The sequence below is a fragment of the Sceloporus occidentalis genome, unplaced genomic scaffold (assembly GCF_023333645.1).
Source record: "Sceloporus occidentalis isolate IW3139 unplaced genomic scaffold, rSceOcc1.0.p SCAF_1, whole genome shotgun sequence".
Classification (NCBI taxonomy): Eukaryota; Metazoa; Chordata; class Lepidosauria; order Squamata; family Phrynosomatidae; genus Sceloporus; species Sceloporus occidentalis.
Window position 1 is genome coordinate 300,419,229 of NW_028316981.1, and position 19,406 is coordinate 300,438,634.

The window sequence follows — 19,406 nt, forward strand, 5'->3', positions numbered from 1 at the left end:
ATACAGTACTTTACTTTTTTAAAAAGTTTTTGACTGATGTGGAGGAAATGGTGTTTTCATTGGTCTTGAAGGTGCTTTAATCTTGCTTTGTATGTGTTCAGTCTTTTTCATAAGAGTGTTATCAAGAGCGAGAAAACCCATTCAAACTCCAATTGCTGTTCAGAACTGCCCTATTGATAAATCTTGGAGAAGAAGATCTCAGTACGTACATGGTGGAAGAAAATGTGTTCACAGCAATACCCTGTCCATGAAGCAAGAGATCTCTTCCCGTACTGGCACACGCACAGGGTTCTCAGATTAAGTAAAGATTGTGATTTAAATGCTGATAGAGTGTACTACGGGGAATTGTCATGGATGGGGACCTTCTAGTATACTAAAGGAAGAAATACCTGCTTTGGAAGAAGAAAGCGTTCTCTACACAAATATATGAAAAAGCACACTAGCTATGGTTGGTCTCATTGACTAGTTATGTCTCTAAAATGGCTGGTACCATTTTTTATGTTATGGAGAAATTATTCAAGTCTGCTTTTGCTTTCTGATGGTTTAAACATGGCCAAGAAAGCTATAGACCATAATCTAACCCATGGTTCCCAAACTGGTTCTCCAGATGCTTTTAACTTGAATTCCCAGAAGTCTCAGCCAGCTTGGCCAACAAGCAGGAATTCTGAGAGCTGGCTGCAGTCCAAAACATCTGGAGCATCAGAGTTTGGGAATCACTGATTTAACCAAAGTAAGCAATGAATTATGCAAAGCCTCAGACTGAAGGAGGTTCAGTTCAATGCAACCAATTTATGTTCCACTTCAATCAGCTTTTAGATTATGGCTGTTTTGTATAGACTTGTATGAAGACTATATTAAGCAATGGGAACAAAATTGCTTCTGGAACACACAACTGAGCACATGCACACACAAGATGTAGAAATTATATATTTTTCCATTGTCTTGCAGAATACTTCATAGTAGTACTAGTTGCCCTGCTTGGAAAATGGACCATGGATCATGCTTATTCAGAGTGTGCCTCTGAATTCCCTGTGACTAGAATAGAATATGAGCTATTGAAACTCACATCTTCTTTCCACAAAACAGTGGCACCTTTATGGGAAAAATTAAAATGCACAAAATTCCTCCTGCCTGAGGAAATGCGGAAAACATATTTACTGTTCTCCTTGCATGAAAAGTGTGAGAAAGTTAAAACGGCTTGTCCATCACAAGGACTCATCCATTCCAATCAGGGGCAGGGTATTCCTTATGAAATTCAATATTCTGGAAATGTTATTGTTTGATTTACTGCTTCAGAGCAGTTAAACAGCTGGCGTGCAATCAAGTCTATGTGTCTCCACTTCGGAAAGGTCTAGCAACATAGGAAACTTTTCTTGCCAAAGAAATGTTGAAGTTGTATGTTTTTGGTGGTTTTCTGAATGACTGGATTGTCAAACGTAAAACAGAAAATGTCACGAGAGGAGAGGGAGGTACCTTGGTATAGTATATGAGGAGGATACAGTGAACAAGACAAACGGCTCAATTTGTACTACAGCTTCTATAGCTGTGAGGGGGGTTATGGGAGCTGTAGTCCAAAACACACACACTCTTTTCCCCTCCCTTCAGTGCATAATGCACTGAATTCAATGGAAGATACAAATGTGAGGCACTTTATTGTCCCATGGAATATGCCACTTTTCTTAAGTCAGATGGGACTCATTTAGAACAACTTTTAGACCACTGTGCTACTACATTGTAATGTATGGCCCTCCAGCTGTTGTTGGACTGCAAATTCCAGCAACCCCTAACTGGTGTAGCCAATGCCCAGGAATGTTGGGAACTGCAGTCCAACAACATTCGGATCATGAAAGTTATGCAGGATCTGTCAGCCCTGCTTAGTATTTGGATGGGAGACCACCACTTAGTAGGTTGACCATAGGTCCAGAAGCCTCAATTTTGGGGAAGCAAAGCAGCAGGGCCCCAAGAGAGCAAACACCGAAGTATACAGGACTGCAAAGGCCATCATCCCCCAGCCAGCGGTGCTAATAAATACTTTTGAGTGGGGAAGATTGATTTGTTGGTCTGGCCCAAAGGCTGCTATTTGCTGATCCTCCAGAGATCAGGGTGACCAGATGTCCTCACCGCAAAGGAGGACAAGGCACCACAAAATGGAGGGCATTCCAGAAGAAAATATAGGCCATGACAAAATAAAAGATAAACGAACAAACTCCTATCACTGCAAGTGAATGCTTCTTAGTGATGTTCAAAATGGAGGACATTCAAGAAAAGTGTAGGCCATGACCAAATAACAGCTTTAAAAAATCCTCATATCAATGTAAATTAATGCTTTTTAGTGATTCCCAGAATGGAAGATAGTCAAGCAAAGTGTGGGATGTGACCAAATAACAGCTTAAAAACTTCTCATATTAATGTAAATTCATGCTTGTTAGTGATGCTCAAAATGGAAAACATTCAAGAAAAGTGTAGGACATGACCAAATAAAAGTTTAAAAACCTCCCATGTCAATGTAAATTCATGCTGCTTAGTGATGCTCAAAATGGAGAGCAATCAAGCAAAGTGTAGGCCATGGCCAAATGAAAGCTAAAAAACCCCTCATTTCAATGTAAATTCATGCTTCTTAGCGACTGTCAAAATGGGGGACGTTCAAGAATAATGTGGGATGTGACCAATTAAAAGCTAAAAAAAAACCCTCATTTCAATGAAAATTCATGCTTCTTAGTGATGCTTAAAATGGAGGACATTCCAGAAAAGTATTCACCATCGTTTATGGTATTTTATTTAGGATTTCTGAGAAAAAGGCAGAAGTTACATGGATTTTATTGTCAAGGTAAATGCATGCTCCTTGGCGATACTCAAAATAGTGTTCAAGCAAAGTGTAGGCCATGACAAAATAAAAACTTAAAACCCTTCATATCAATGTAAATGCGTGCTTCTGAGTGATGCTCAAAATGGAAGACATTCAAGTGTAGGATGTGACCAGATAAAGGCTTAAAACACTCATGTCAGTGTAAATCCATGCTCAGAATGGAGGGCATTCAAGAAAAGTGTAGGGCATGACCAAACAACAGCTTAAAAACACTCATGTTAATGTAATGGAGGACATTCTGCAATCCTCCTGGACAGAGGGTTGAAATGAAGGGAAATGTCCTAGAAAAGGAGGACGCCTGGTTATCTTGGACCTGGCTGTGAGAGTGGAAGAGGTAGGTTGCCCCTTTGCACTCTGCGCATGCGCACAAGGAAGCAAGACTTGAGAGAAGTCCCTCGAGGAAGAAGCCCAGCTCACAGCCACTCACTCGGCAAGAATGGGCGGCGGGGCGCGGGGGCGGGACCAGGCGGCCGCAAAGCCTGCCGGGAGTTGTAGTTCTCTGGGGGGCTGCATCAGCTCCCTTCCTCCTCAGGCCTCTTTAATGAGGATTGATTGATGATAAGGTCAGGGATGGCCAGAAGGCCCTTTCCTCAGGCGAAGGGAAGGACACTGAAGAAAAAAAAATAGAGGACGTGGCCCAATAAAAGCTAAAAACACACAGAGAAATGTCTATCCATGCTTCTGAGTCTGGCCCAAAATGGAAGGCATGCAAGAAAAACATGGAAGCAGGAAAAGATGGAAGATGAGGGCAAGGTGATCACGTGGTTCCTATGGAATCCTGGGATTTGTAGTTTATTGTTTATGGCGTTTTGTTTAGGATTTGTTCTGAGAACATTGGCTCTAGTTCTGAGGGAATGTTTATAACCCCACCAGGAGAGAGAGGCCTCCCTTGATGGCAGAAAGTACTTTAGAGGGTCAGCAGGGTGGAGTGGCTTGAGCCTTGGACTTATATATATATATATATATATACACACACATATGTATATGTATATACTCACACACACATATATATATAATTTTTCATACACACATACATATATATATATATATATATATATACATACTTCAACATATATATATATATATATAGTATAATTATATAAAATTAAATATATATTAATTATATTAATTATAATTAATACAATATATTAATTTTACATAATTATATAATATAATTTAAATATAATTTAATACATAATTACATAATATAATTCAATATATTATAATATAATATAATAAATATAATTATAATTAATGTATAATTATATATTAATTATATAATATAATTTAATATAACTTAATATATTATAATAATATAATTTTATATAATATTATTATAATTAATATATTTATAATTATATATGTAATTATATATCTGTGTGTGCATAATTTTTTTAAAATACTTTCAAGCCATGGATGCTTGAATAATCCGTGTCTAGAGATCTGGAAGGAGGAGCAGCCCTTAGTTGGACTCCAGCTCCCAGGAGCCCCAGTTGTCAAGGATGCTGGGAGATGGAGTCCAGGAGGGCTGCAGCAGTGCTCCTATTGGAGGAAGGGCTGAGAATGAAGCTGCCCGCCTCTTCCTTTCCTCTGCTGCCCAATGAATGGGAGCTCCGTGGCCAGAGCCTGGGAGGAGCAGACTGCGCCTGATGCAATCCCCAGCAAAGGCAAGGCAAGGCAAGGCAAAGGCGAGCATGTCTGCAGTCATCCTGGAGCAGACGGGCAGGATGGCCCTGGGTGAGTTTGCCAGAGGCCTCGTTGCAAGAGAGGGTGGCCCTTGTGTCTTCCTGGGAGGGGGCTTTGTGTTTGGGGAAGGGGCGGCACGGTGACCGCTGCATCATGGTCTGAAAGGACCACCATATATATATGCATATATATATATATATATATATATATATGGTGAGTCACACTCTCTCAGCCCCATACAAAATACAAAACCCTTCCCCACTGAACTGGTCTTGCCAGGGAAACCCCATGGCAGCATGTGGGGCTTGCCCACCCCATTCTGTAATTCTGGGTTTATTTATTTATTAAAAATATTTCATTTATAACATATAAAGCACATAATATAAAACAGGTATAATAACATTGTATACATACTAATCGTTTTCTAGGACATAATTATAACCTTACAAAATAACAATATTCTTCATTCTTGATAATTGTGTGTGTGTGTATATATATATATATATATAAAATACAGATTTTCTTTTATAGTTGTGTTTTGCCTTTGTTAGTTGCATTTTAACATGCTGTGCCCTATCTTTTGGAGAGGTGGGAATTACATTTGTAATTATTGTTAATGCTGCTAATGAATTATTATAGTAGTTGTTCTGGAGACCAGGGTTTGAATCCCCCCACCAACCCCAGGACATGGAGACACTATCTCAGCCTCAGAGGAAGGCAATGGCAAACCCTCTCCCCACTGAACAATTCTTGTCATGGAAACCCCATGGCAGCATGTGGGGCTGCTTCCACATTCACCTCATTGTGTAATTGTACCTTTTTGGTATGTTTTTAGTTGTGTTTTTTATTTTAATATGTTGTGTCCTACCTTGAGGAGAGGCAGGAAATTATTATTATTATTATTATTATTATTACAGAAGAAGGCAATGCAAACCCTCTCACCACTGAGCAATTCTTGCCAGGAAAGCCCCTTGGCAACTTGAGGGGCCCCTTCTTTCCCATTGTGGAGCATGTGCATTGTCACAAGAGCTTATTTTCCTCTGGAAACCTGAGTTCAAATCCCTGCTCAACCACAGAAACTCATTGGGTGACATAAAGTCAAAGGCTTTCATGGCCGGCATCCATAGTTTTTTGTGGGTTTTTGGGGCTATGTGGCCATGTTCTAGCCCCAAAAACCCACAAAAATCATTGGGTGACCTTGGGCAAGTCACACTCTCTCAGCTCCAGAAAAAGGCAAAGACGACTCTTTCTCCCTGAACAAATCTTGCCAATATAATTCAATGTTAGAATGTGGGGCATATTTTGGGGTTCCATGCTCTGGAGATCTGGTTTCGAATCCCCACTTGGCCACAGAAACCCACTGGGTGACCTTGGGCAAGTCATACTCTCTCAGCCTCAGAGAAAGGCAAAGGAAGACCCCCTCTCCCCTGAACACATCTTTGTCATGATAGGGTCAGTAATGTCTTGAAGGCACACTCCAACAAATTGGGAATAGGAGGGATGTAAATGCATGAATGTATCCAGAGTCTCCACTCTACAGCCTGCATTTATTTATTCATTCATTCTTACATGCAGTAGATCCTCTTACATTTCAGCCTGGCCTGATGCCCTTGATCCACCTGTATCTGATGCCAACCTCTCTTTCCTTCTGCTAGCCTAAAAAGATGGGGAAAGATCTGCCTCTCATTGAGACAGTGTGTCACTCATATTTTCCACCCTACAAAAATCTCCTTCCGAGAAGGCATTTGCATGCTGCATGTATTGCTCATTGGGAAGCCATGGATGGGGCGTGCATTGCTACCCAGCTTCCATTTTCTCTGCCGGTTCAAGCTTCGCCATCACTTCCGTGTCCTTCCCTGTAGAGGAACTGCAGTGATTAGAGCGAGTTTGCTGGCAGACTAGCTTCTGTTTCAGTGACAGCAGCTGCTGGGGGGGATCATGATTCCAACCTTTTGCAGAGGAAACTTGTGGCTGCAATTGCACTGCAGAAATAATGCTGTTTTGACAGCACTTTAATAGGATAGCGCGATGCTATGGAATTCTGGGATTTTTAGTTTGGGGAGATATTTAGCCTTCTCTGTCAGAGAGCCCTGGTGCCACAACAAATCCAGGATTTGACAGCATCGATCCATGGCAGTTAAAGCAATGTCAGAGTGCATTATTTCTGTAGTGCAGGTGCAAATGCAGCTGTAGTTCAAACGTATGCAAAGTGACAGGTAGCATTGGGCGTATCCAGACTGCACAGTTACAGCAGCTTCATACCACATCATTTTTCATAGCTCAAACCTAAAGAATCCTGGATTTGCAGTTTGATGAAATACATCAGACTTATCCTTTGAAAAGGTCTAGTACTGCAGTTCAGGAGAGTGTAGGCTGTACTGTGTTTCTCAGTCTTTGGTGCCCCAGTAATTTTGGACTTCAACTCCCAGAATCCATGACTTTTGGCTATAGGAGGAGAGGTTTCTGGGAATGGCGGTCCAAAACAATTTGAAGACCAAAACTTGAGAGTCACTGTACTCCGACTCTCCAACAGAGATTTCTAATTATATCATGGGTCCAAAACATACTGCAGAAATAATCCAGTTTGAGATCGCTTTAATTTCCCTGATTCAGTGCTAGAAAAATCTGGGAGCTGTAGTTTTGTGAGACATTTAGCCTTCTCTGTCAGAGAGCTCTGGTGCCACAATTTCCAGGGTTCCCTTGCACTGAGCCAGGGCAGTTAAAGCGGTTTCAGACTGAATTATTTCTGTGATTTGTTTTGGACCATGAAACTATATTCCAAGGATTTTATAGCTATTCAATTAAACTGCCATCAAACCACTATGAATATATAGCGTAAACACATAGAAATGAATTAAGAGATGAAGCAGGAGTCATCTGCTTTATCCAGATGGAGAGGGAAAAAGGCAGGATCTCTTTAAGGTGTGATACACCTTCATAAAGTGGCTGGCTTGCTCATCATTAAAAAATGACACTAATTTGCATATAATTGTGTATGTTGATTTCTATGTACAGATGCAAAATTAGAAATGCTTAAAAAGATAATTTAAACATGGTTACTTGAGTGAAATTAATGGATTTACCCTGAAGTCCTATTGACATGATTTAATCTGACTTTGCCTTGCAACTTGAGTTGCCCTTATCTGGGATTCCAAAATCCAAAATTTTTCAAAATCCAAAATTTTCCACGTAGTGGCTGAGATAGTAATGCCTTTGCTTTCTAGTGGTTTAGTGTTTACAAACTTTGTTTCATGCACAAAATTATTTTAAAAACACTGTGTATAAAATTAATTAAAAATAATAATTGTAAGCCACTCTGATAGCCTTTAGGGCTGAAGGGCATGGTATAAATACCATAAATAAATAACTAAAATACCTTCAGGCTATGTGTATATGAAACATAAATGGATGTCATGCTTAAACATGGATCCCATATCCAAGCTATATAGATATGTATATGCAATTATTCCAAACCACTCCTGGCCCCAAGCATTTCAGCAGCATAAGGCAGATGAACCTGTATATCCTTGGACTACTTTGGTTACATCTCCTCACTATTAATGCTACTCCATTTCTTCTTAGATTTTTATTTCCTGAGTAAAACACTGTATAGTTATTTGACTGTCCACTTTAGCTTGCTCACTCCAAGTACTGCAACATTTGTATGTTCAATTTCTTTTCACTATGTCTAGCTTCCCCTGAATCATGCTTCTCGCATTCCATGTTCCTATAATATGTGTTGTGCAACTCTGGAGTTTCCTTTCACCTTTGAGCACATCAGCAACTAAACATCCTTCTAGTTGCATCCAGTTGTATCATTAGCCACAGTGCTACTCATAGTTGTCTACTGTACTGCCACCAAAATCAGTGGGATCACTTTCCAAGTATACATGTATTAGGCTTGTAAAGAATATTCAAAATATTTTCCCCCTTGATGAGAAAAAGTGTTGTGGCACAATGAGACATCCCTTGAAATGTTCTTTTCACCTCTGAGCATGTCAACAGCTAAATATCTTTTCGCCATGAATTCAATTGTGTCATTGGCCCCCTCACAATTCATAGTTGTCCTTTACCAGTGAGTGCATCCTAATGTTTTCTTTTATTTTTATTGTCTCATCATAGGGTTTCCCTGGGAAGAGACTTTCAAGAGGGGCTTTGAGATGCCTCTCTCTGTGCATGAGCTATTGTGCCACTGACAGATCCTTTGCCAGTTTCACCCTTCACTAATGCTTTCCATTACTTACCAGTTGAGTAGGGAAAACAGTAGCTTGCATGCCTATAGAGTCCACTGTTGATGGGAAATTCAAGGTTCCTGATTTCCTGCCTTATGGTTATATCACAAAACTGGAAGGGTCTGCAAAGGCAGTCTAGTCCAACCCCTTGCCATACACAACTGAAGCAAAATAGGGGGAAGTGGACATCCAGGCTCTGAATCAAGCTTTCAGGAGGTGGGGAAAGGTTTGCCAGATATCCCTTCTCATAGGGCATGCCCCTTATTTGAGATTCAGAAAGCTTCTGCTGTCGTATGTGTTTGTGTTGCATGTCTTCAAGTCATTTCTGACTTATGGCCACCCTACGGTGTTTTCATGGCAAGATTTATTCAGAGGAGTTTTGCCATTGCCTTCCCCTGAGGCTGAGAATATGTGACTTGCCCAAGGTCACCCAGTTGGTTCCATAGTTGAGCAAGAAATGGAATTCTGTTCTCCAGCGTTGTAATCCATTACTCAGGCCACAGTGCCACACTGGCTCTGATAGTGGTGGTAGGCATCCCTTATTGTAAGGGTTGTCTCCTGCTTGAGGGTTAGAAGGCCTATCTTTTTATGTGGACTAAATAAAAGACCCACTCACCCCATATTTATGGGTGTGGGTCCTCCATAAAGACAGCATTGTGTGCATCATGCAATTTATGAATGTCGATGCTATGTTAATTTTACAGAGAAATACATCAATAAATGATCTGAAGTCAATGCTTTTCATTTTGTTCGGTAGAACATAAAGTTGTTAGTAGCTGCTTTATTGATGCCATTTTGGGAAACAGAGATTCTTTCTCTTTAAATCAGACTTAGCGTAAGGCCAGTCATAACAGACATTTTTCCCCTTGCAGTCTTACTCATCCTTGTCTTCTTGCAAAATGGTCAGAGATCTACCAGTACATACTGATCTGTGTTCAACCATCTTTGATTTAAATTGAGTCTTTGGTCCTGGTGTTTGTGTGTGAGCATTGCATGTGAACATTATAAAGCTAGGAAAGGCCAATATATTTATGTACATATATATTTCTAGGAGAAGTCTATGTTTCTGATCGAGAAGGAAGTGATGCTACAGGAGATGGAACGCAGGATAAACCATTCAAAACTGCTTTGCGGGTACCTCTTTTTTTGTTTTGTTATTCTAGGATTTTTGTGCTAAGATAAGCATCTAATTGTGCAATACAGTAATGTCTGTACTTGATCGTTTCATTAGCTTATTATTGTTTAATTCCACTTTCCAGAGAAAGGTTTTCTAAAATGCCTAAATCAAATAATCTAAATCAGTCAATAAATTTAACATAGGTAGGTGCCATCAATCGAATGGAGATATGCTGTCAGCCTATTTTTCAGCATTAAAACCTAAAAGGAAAAAGAGATGGTGGGGGAGGGGGGAGGAAAGCAGAGGAGACAGATCAGTTTGATCAGGTTAGGCTGGGCTAATTTGGACTAGCTTCCAAACCCCCCATTTGGTAGTGGCAAATTTTGAGAGTTGAAGACCAGAAATGAAGCTTTTCCAAGCTCTGGAAAAAGAAGGATTGATTAATAAAAGGAATTTCCCTTTAGTTGATATCAGGCTGATTGTTTTTGCTGTTGATCTTGTAGGTAATACTGCTACCTAGGTTCAGTTCTTCCTCTATCCAGTGGCAGAAGATTCCACTGTTCATTCCTTGTCCATAGTCCTAGGTGACTAAATGCGAAATACATTCCAAACTTGACTTGCGAGGTTCTTTGTCCTTGCAAGCAGCACTATCTTGTGCTTGCTTGAGAAAATAAATGTGTAAACTGGGTGATAGATGGCCCAGATTTATGACAGTTCCTCTGAGTATGGATGCTTCCAGAGCTTTTTACGACAGTGAGAAAACTGTGGGTGCAGTGATAGATCACAGCAGTTTAAACATTGTCCATGGTTGCATAAAATGTTCACACATTGCATTTGTCTAGATGAGTGCATGTCTGAGAGCTGTCAGGCCTCTTTATCATGTCAAGACCAGGATGATTTAAACTGCAATATCAATGATTTAGGGAACTGTGTTTTTAATATGAAAAAAATCTCCTGTACTATCCCTTTAGAAGTAATAGTATAAAACCTGACTTCTGTCATTTTCCCTTTAAGGCTTTGATGTCTGTTGGAAAGGAACCATTTCCTACAATCTATGTGGATTCACAAAAAGATGACCAGGTTGTGTAAAATTAATATTTCTGTCTTCTTTGCAGTATAAGGATAGTGTTGGGTCTTTTTTGTTCTTCCTCCTCAGTTTACCTATGCAAGACCTGGTGGTTTCATTTCTCATTAATATAGGTGCTAACCTAGATGCGGCATGTTGAGAGACATGGAGCCTGAACAGACAGGCCAAAATAAAGCTGCTTCGGGTCACTTTCATGGTATGCTGTTTAAATGATGCATGTATCCTAAGAGGCTGGAAGCCACGCCAAAGCCATGCTCCAGCCCTAAGAACTGGAGTGCAGGTTTGGCACAGCTTCTGGCCTCTTAAGATGCCTGTGTCATTTAAACAGCATACCTCCAAAGTGACCCCAAGCAGCTTTATTTTGGCCTGTCTGTTTGGGCCAGTATCATTAGTTTTGGTTAAAAAGATTTTTGACACATGTTGAACAACTTCTCTTTTGTAAGATGGGAACCTATCACTGGTCTTTCCATATTATTTCTGCTTCTGGTGCGAAAGTTTCTGTTAACGAAGTGAAGCCAGGGAAGACGCTGGCTTTGTATACCTGTATTCAAAAAATGGCCTCTGAGGGCAGGTCTGTGCTTACCAGAATATTCTAGGCTGCCCGTGGAGTATTGTGGCTCTAAATTCTTCCCCAATTTGTCCCTTACCTGCTCTCTTCCTGCATTTAAATAATTCATCTTTTGCTGTGAGTTTTCAGCTCTTGCAGTGAATGATAGGCAGCTACCCTCCCTGTGGGACCGTTTGTTGCTGCTGTTGAAGTCAGAACAAGGTGCACAGCAATGGTATTGACACTGGGCACCTCATTCTGACTTCAGAGCAAATCATGCTCACAACAGCGGCTCCAGGCAGCTTGCTGCTGTTGCTGCAAAGTTAGCCAAAAACCTGCAGCAAAAATTTAGTTATTTAAATGTGGGTTGGGGGGGGGGAGACCCAAATCAGGTGCAGGTATTGTGAAAACAGTCCGGACTGGATTCGGGGTTTTGGCCATGCATTGTGAACAGGATATAGCAAGCTCAGGTGAGATTTGGGGTAAAACACCCATATAGGCAAGGCCTGAGATATAATTGATTTTCTAACACTATCTGAATACAGTTGCGCCTCTGTTTTCATGGACTTAAAGTTCGTGTCCCTTGCATGTTCACAGGATGCATGCCCCTGACTACCCCCAGGCGCACACTGCCATTCAAGCCAATGGGGCTTGAATATTGCCAATTTTTCATTTTCAGGGGGGGCCCAGAACTGATCCCCTGGGCAAACGGAGGGGTGACTATGTATTCTTTCCTCCCTTGCAAGTGAGCAATCCTGAATCTTCAGTTTTCAAATTGTAAAGTTTCAAATATCCTGTAACAAATCTTTCCAGTATTTATGATGGTGGTCTTGGGATATCAGCTATATTACCAAAGCAATGAATGGCTGCCATATCTCGATAAACACATCTGCCCTAGTTCCTCCTCTGAGGACTTTACATTTAGCTGCTAATGTTTCATGGAGAACTACGAAATTAAAAAAAAAATGGTGATAATTTTGGAGTTAATTTTAATGCAAACACTGTCACTTTCAACATTTGTTTTATGAGAAAGCAAATGTATATCCCCTGTTTTCTTTCAATATGCCTAGAGATGGGAAACTATTTCCAAAACACAGTTCAAGAATGTTAGAAAATTGTGGCAGAAGGAACAACAGAAAAGTGAAGCCAGAGAAAAGAAAGAGGTAAGTTATCAAATCATTATTGCTCCCTTCTTGTACAAGAACGCTGGAATGTACAATTTGAGTCTCTTTTATCCGAAATGCTTGGGACCCAAAGTGTTTTGGATTTCAGAATTTTTTCAGATTTTGGATTATTTGCATACACATAATGAGATATCGAGATGGGATCAAAGCCTAAACATGAAATTCACATATAGATAGTCTGAAGATACATTATACAAAATATTTTTTAAATGCTGTGTGTGAAACGAAGGTTGAGTACACTGAACCATCAGAAATCAAAAGTGTTACTATCTCAGTCACCCAATTTTGGATTTTGGAATTCGAAATGTGAGAGACTCAACCTGTACTTTACTTATGAAGATAAATAGAGAATCCTGAATGCTTAGGAGGAAGGATGTAACGTTTGTGATAGACAGAAGTAGGCTTTCACTTTACAGATCTGCTCTACTATAGTATACAAGTGTGAACTCTGTAGTCACTCAGATGTTATTGGATTACAACTGCTATCAGCCCCAGCCATTGTTGAGGGATGTTGGGAGTTGCCTTCCAACAGCATCTGAAGAGCCACAAGGGAAAACAAAGTAGAATCTGTGCTCATGAAAGAGGACATAAGCAGTCTTAACATCATCAATAGGACTAATTTGGATAACCTTTAAGATAATTCCAGTGTTATATATTTGTACAGGAAGCTTGCTCAGGGGCACATTCAGACTGTACAGTTATAGCACTGTGACTCCACTATGATAACTGCCATGTTTCCAAATCCTGAGATGGCTTTTTAGGAAGTGCTATTCAGTGTTCTTAGCCAAAGGGCATTCGTACATCATCCAGTTGTAAAACCTCAGATTCCATAGGATGCAACCATGGCAGTTAAAAGGGAATGAAGGGTTATAATTGTATAGTGTGAATGAGTGTCAGTAAGCCTTCTCTATGTGAGACTGGCATAATTGGATTGTTTTTCTTTTTGCCTAGCACAGACAGGAATAGCATGTTACCTATAATTTGAAGAGGAAAAAGCCCCAGTTAGTCTGTTGAATTGGGACTGCTTTTCACCTTGATTATCTGAGTATTTCTGCTAATCAAGGTCTTCCACATTAGTGCCACTTAAGATTTTCTGAATAGATTGGTTCTGAAGTCTTATTCATGAAACTCATTTAGACTTGCTTGAAGTGTAATCTCACCCCATTGCTGGCCACTTTCCACTGAAAATTAATGTTGACTTTGCTCTTGATTTTAACGATACAAGGTTCCACTCCACCTGATTTTATTTAGAGTATGCACTGAACAAACCTACTGTTTAAACCTACTTTTAAAACAATCAACCACCACAGGCAGAAGATCTCTTGCGACGTGAGAAGAACTTAGAGGAGGCAAAGAAGATTGTCATTAAGAAAGACCCCAGCCTCCCAGAACCCAAGTGTGTGAGTAAAATATTTGAAAAGACATCCTAAACTTTAGCCTAGGATGTGTGTTTGTGTGTGCATGTGCACATAATATTAGCAAAGGGATGAGGACCATGGGGCCTTCCGGATGATTTTGGACTGTAGCCTCCAATCAGCCTTAGCCAGCATAGACACAAACAAAGTGAGGACTGTAGATGATGAAATGTGATGCTCAAGTCCCTTTTAACTCTGTAGCTCTTTTTGTGAGAGCCAGTGTGGTGTTGAGGTTTAGATGTTGGACTAGGATTCCAGGAGACCAGGGTTCAAATCTATACTCAGCCAAGTAAAAATGTACAGAGTCACATCTGAACAATCCAGGCATTACAAGATTTCTTACAAGTCTTCCAATACATATTTATGAACAAAGGTGAGGTTTTAGTCTGTATTAGAGACTGCAAGCATGAATCTAGAAGTATCTGCCCAGGAAGTGTGATGTAGTGGTTTGAGCATTGGATTATGAATGAATGAATGAAATTTTATTTCTAGACTGCTATTCCTTGCAGATCACAGCAGTTTACAAAAACGCCATCAAAACCAATACACTGGTACCTCGGGTTACGAAATTAATTCGTTCCGCAATTCCTTTCGTAAGCCGAAAATTTCGTAACCCGAAACACATTTTCCATTGAAAATAACTAATGCGTTCTATGACCTCAGACTGAACCTGCAAGTCAAAACAAAGGCACAATAGAGGCCTATTAAGCTAAGTACCCTACAATACAAGTTGCCTGAGGCACTAAAGAGCTTAACAATGACTGGCAGGTCCATTCTAAACTTTCTAATGATCTTAACAATGACTGGCAGGTCCATTCTAAACTTTCTAATGATCTTAACAATGACTGGCAGGTCCATTCTAAACTTTCTAAAGGATAAAGAAAAACAGTGTTTTTCTTATCTTTGCTGGTCTTGGCATCAGAGTGAGGCAGGAGAAGGAGGAGGAGGAGCTCTCAAATCATCATAGCCATGACCAAAGCAACCCCAAATCTAAAAAAGCAACCCCATGGTCACACTCTCTGGCCCGCATCAAATCAAGGCCAAACATGCAAAAATCACATCCCACACTCTCAAATCATCACACCCATGGCCAAACCACCCCAGAACCCAAACCCAAAGGCCAGAAACCCCAAATCTAAAAAAGCAACCCCATGGTCACACTCTCTGGCCCGCATCAAATCAAGGCCAAACATGCAAAAATCACATCCCACACTCTCAAATCATCACACCCATGGCCAAACCACCCCAGAACCCAAACCCAAAGGCCAGAAACCCCAAATCTAAAAAAGCAACCCCATGGTCACACTCTCTGGCCCACATCAAATCAAGGCCAAACATGCAAAAATCACATCCCACACTCTCAAATCATCACACCCATGGCCAAACCACCCCAGAACCCAAACCCAAAGGCCAGAAACCCCAAATCTAAAAAAGCAACCCCATGGTCACACTCTCTGGCCCACATCAAATCAAGGCCAAACATGCAAAAATCACATCCCACACTCTCAAATCATCACACCCATGGCCAAACCACCCCAGAACCCAAACCCAAAGGCCAGAAACCCCAAATCTAAAAAAGCAACCCCATGGTCACACTCTCTGGCCCACATCAAATCAAGGCCAAACATGCAAAAATCACATCCCACACTCTCAAATCATCACACCCATGGCCAAACCACCCCAGAACCCAAACCCAAAGGCCAGAAACCCCAAATCTAAAAAAGCAACCCCATGGTCACACTCTCTGGCCCACATCAAATCAAGGCCAAACATGCAAAAATCACATCCCACACTCTCAAATCATCACACCCATGGCCAAACCACCCCAGAACCCAAACCCAAAGGCCAGAAACCCCAAATCTAAAAAAGCAACCCCATGGTCACACTCTCTGGCCCACATCAAATCAAGGCCAAACATGCAAAAATCACATCCCACACTCTCAAATCATCACACCCATGGCCAAACCACCCCAGAACCCAAACCCAAAGGCCAGAAACCCCAAATCTAAAAAAGCAACCCCATGGTCACATTCTCTGGCCCACATCAAATCAAGGCCAAACATGCAAAAATCACATCCCACACTCTCAAATCATCACACCCATGACCATACAAAAGTGTTTTTCTTATCTTTGCTGGTCTTGGCATCTGGTCCTGGCATCTCGGAGTGAGGCAGGAGGAGGAGGAGGAGGAGAGGGGCAGCCCAAAAAGCCAAATTTAAACCAATTCAAGCAATTTAACCACTTCAGCCAATTCAAGCAATTTAACCACTTCAGCCAATTTATTCAATTCAAGCAATTTAACCAATTCAGCCAATTTATCCAATTCAAGCAATTTAACCAATTCAGCCAATTTAGCCAATTCAAGCAATTTAACCAATTCAGCCAATTTAGCCAATGCCACCAATTTAACAAAGTTAACCTTTTTTTTAAAAAGAATTTGGTGTTTTTTTTAAGGGTCACCTTTTTTTTAAGGGTCACCTTTTGCCTTCTTGGATGACGGTTCTCCCTCTCTAGTGAAGAACTGGTCCAAGGATGTCTGCTTTTGCCGGCCCTTAAGCAGGTTCTTAAAATGGCTAAGGCAGACATTATCAAAATGGGCAATGGCATGGCTGGTGAGCACCTTCTCAGGGTGGTGCTTCTCAACATATGAAGACACATTGTGGAATTGCCGCAAAATGTCTTTAATTTCTGCCGTTGGCAAAGATGCCCCCGCAGCCTCCTCCTCCTGGCCCCTGTCGAAATGGAGCACGTCCTCATCCACGGCCGAGTGTTGCATCGCCGCCAAGGCCTTCAGGTCCTCCGTTGTCAGGTCCTCGTTGTGCTCCTCGATGAGTTCCTCCACGTCCTCGTTGTCCACGTCGAGTCCCAGGGACCTTGCGATGGAGACGATCTCGTGCACCTCTTCCTCTTCACCTGGCTCAGCACCCTCGGACTGTGACCCTTCCAAGGAAGAAGCATCAGGCCACAGCTTCCTCCACGCAGCAATCAGGTTGCGCCTGGTGATCTCCTGCCAGGCCAAGTCCACCATCTTCAAGCACACGACGATATCAAAATGCTGCTTCCAGAACTCTCGAAGGGTCAGCTGTGTGCTCTCCGTCACATCGAAGCAACGCTTGAACATGTGCTTGGTGTAGATCTTCTTGAAGTTGGCGATCACCTGCTGGTCCATGGGTTGCAAGAGGGAGGTCGTGTTGGGTGGCAGAAACTGGACCTTGATGAAGGAGAACTCATCAAGGATGTCCTTCTCCAGGCCATGCGGGTGCGCAGGAGCATTGTCCAAGAGGAGGAGGCACTTCAAGGGCAAATCTTCTTCCTCCAGGTACCGCTTCACTGTCGGGGCGAAGACACTGTTGATCCACTCCACGAAAAGGAGGCGTGTGACCCATGCGCGGCCATTGGAGCGCCACATCACTGGCAACCTGTCCTTCTGGATGTTGTGTGCCTTGAAGGCCCTTGGATTTTCGGAGTGGTACACCAACAGGGGCTTGACCTTACAGTCCCCGCTGGCATTGGCACACAACGCAAGTGTGAAGCGGTCCTTCATAGGCTTGTGGCCTGGCTGTCTCCTCTCCTCCTGGGTGATGTAGGTGCGGCGAGGCATCTTCTTCCAGAAGAGGCCCGTCTCGTCGCAGTTGAAGACTTGCTGCGGGACGTAGCCTTCCTCCTCCACCATGGCCTTGAACTCGACGACGAATGCTTCGGCGGCCTGGTGGTCTGCGCTGGACGCCTCGCCGTGACGGACGACAGAGTGGATCCCGGTCCTCCTCTTGAACTTCTCGAACCAGCCACGTGATGCTTTGAAGTCCGGGGTGGCTGGCTCCTCCTGCGAAGAAGTTCCTTCAGCTGCCTCCCTGCTGGCCAGGTCTTCGAAAATGGTGATGGCCTTCTCGCAGATGACCGAGGTGGTCACAGTGTCCCCGACTCGCTCCTTTTCCTTGATCCAGAGGAGAAGCAGGCGCTCCATCTCCTCGTGCTTCGGTGTCCTCTGCTTGGCAATCGTCGTCACGCCTTTCGCTGGAGCCACAACAGCTCTGATGGCCTCCTTCTGCTTGAGGACAGTGCCAATTGTCGAAGGGTTTCGTCCATACTCCTTGGCAATGTCCACCAAGCGCACGCCCCTCTCGTGCTTGGCGATGATGTCCTTCTTGTCCTCCAAGGACAAGGGAGCCCTCTTCTTTTTCTCACCGCTTGGCTTGGGAGCCATAGCTCAAGCCTAAAAAGGACAAAAGGCACAGGCACTGAGCAAAAGCCACAATTGGAAACCACCCCCACCCCCATGGTCACACTCTCTGGCCCAAACTTGCAAAAGTCCCACCCCACACTCTCAAATCATCACAGCCATGGCCAAAGCACACAAGAACACAAGCCCATAGGCCAGAAACCCAAAATCTGAAAATGCCACCCTATGGTGGGACTCTCTGGCCCACATGGGACCATGGCCAAAGTTTCAAAACCCACACTCCACACTTTGAAAACAGAAAAAAAACCCCCAGCATGTCAAGCCCATAATCCACACATCTGAACATGCCACCCTAAAAGGAAAAAAAGCCAAAAAAGGCAAGCCAGCACGTCAAGCCCATAATCCACACATCTGAACATGCCACCCTAAAAGGAAAAAAAGCCAAAAAAGGCAAGCCAGCACGTCAAGCCCATAATCCACACATCTGAACATGCCACCCTAAAAGGAAAAAAAGCCAAAAAAGGCAAGCCAGCACGTCAAGCCCATAATCCACACATCTGAACATGCCACCCTAAAAGGAAAAAAAGCCAAAAAAGGCAAGCCAGCATGTCAAGCCCATAATCCACACATCTGAACATGCCACCCTAAAAGGAAAAAAAGCCAAAAAAGGCAAGCCAGCATCCCAAGCCCATAATCCACACATCTGAACATGCCACCCTAAAAGGAAAAAAAGCCAAAAAAGGCAAGCCAGCATCCCAAGCCCATAATCCACACATCTGAACATGCCACCCTAAAAGGAAAAAAAGCCAAAAAAGGCAAGCCAGCACGTCAAGCCCATAATCCACACATCTGAACATGCCACCCTAAAAGGAAAAAAAGCCAAAAAAGGCAAGCCAGCACGTCAAGCCCATAATCCACACATCTGAACATGCCACCCTAAAAGGAAAAAAAGCCAAAAAAGGCAAGCCAGCACGTCAAGCCCATAATCCACACATCTGAACATGCCACCCTAAAAGGAAAAAAAGCCAAAAAAGGCAAGCCAGCACGTCAAGCCCATAATCCACACATCTGAACATGCCACCCTAAAAGGAA

General features: G+C 42.4%; 1 protein-coding gene across 1 annotated transcript in view; it reads left to right on the forward strand.

Annotated features, from left to right (window-relative positions):
• The first annotated feature begins 4,534 nt into the window (after nt 1-4,534).
• LOC149324156 (asparagine--tRNA ligase, cytoplasmic) overlaps nt 4,535-19,406 on the forward strand; it is a 43,140-nt gene continuing 28,268 nt past the window's right edge. Inside the window, exons 1-5 of the mRNA XM_089497202.1 lie at nt 4,535-4,603; nt 9,836-9,918; nt 10,916-10,981; nt 12,606-12,698; nt 14,030-14,119. Of these exons, the coding sequence (XP_089353328.1) occupies nt 4,561-4,603; nt 9,836-9,918; nt 10,916-10,981; nt 12,606-12,698; nt 14,030-14,119 (375 nt within the window). The 5' untranslated portion in view covers nt 4,535-4,560. The remainder of the gene's footprint in view (nt 4,604-9,835; nt 9,919-10,915; nt 10,982-12,605; nt 12,699-14,029; nt 14,120-19,406) is intronic.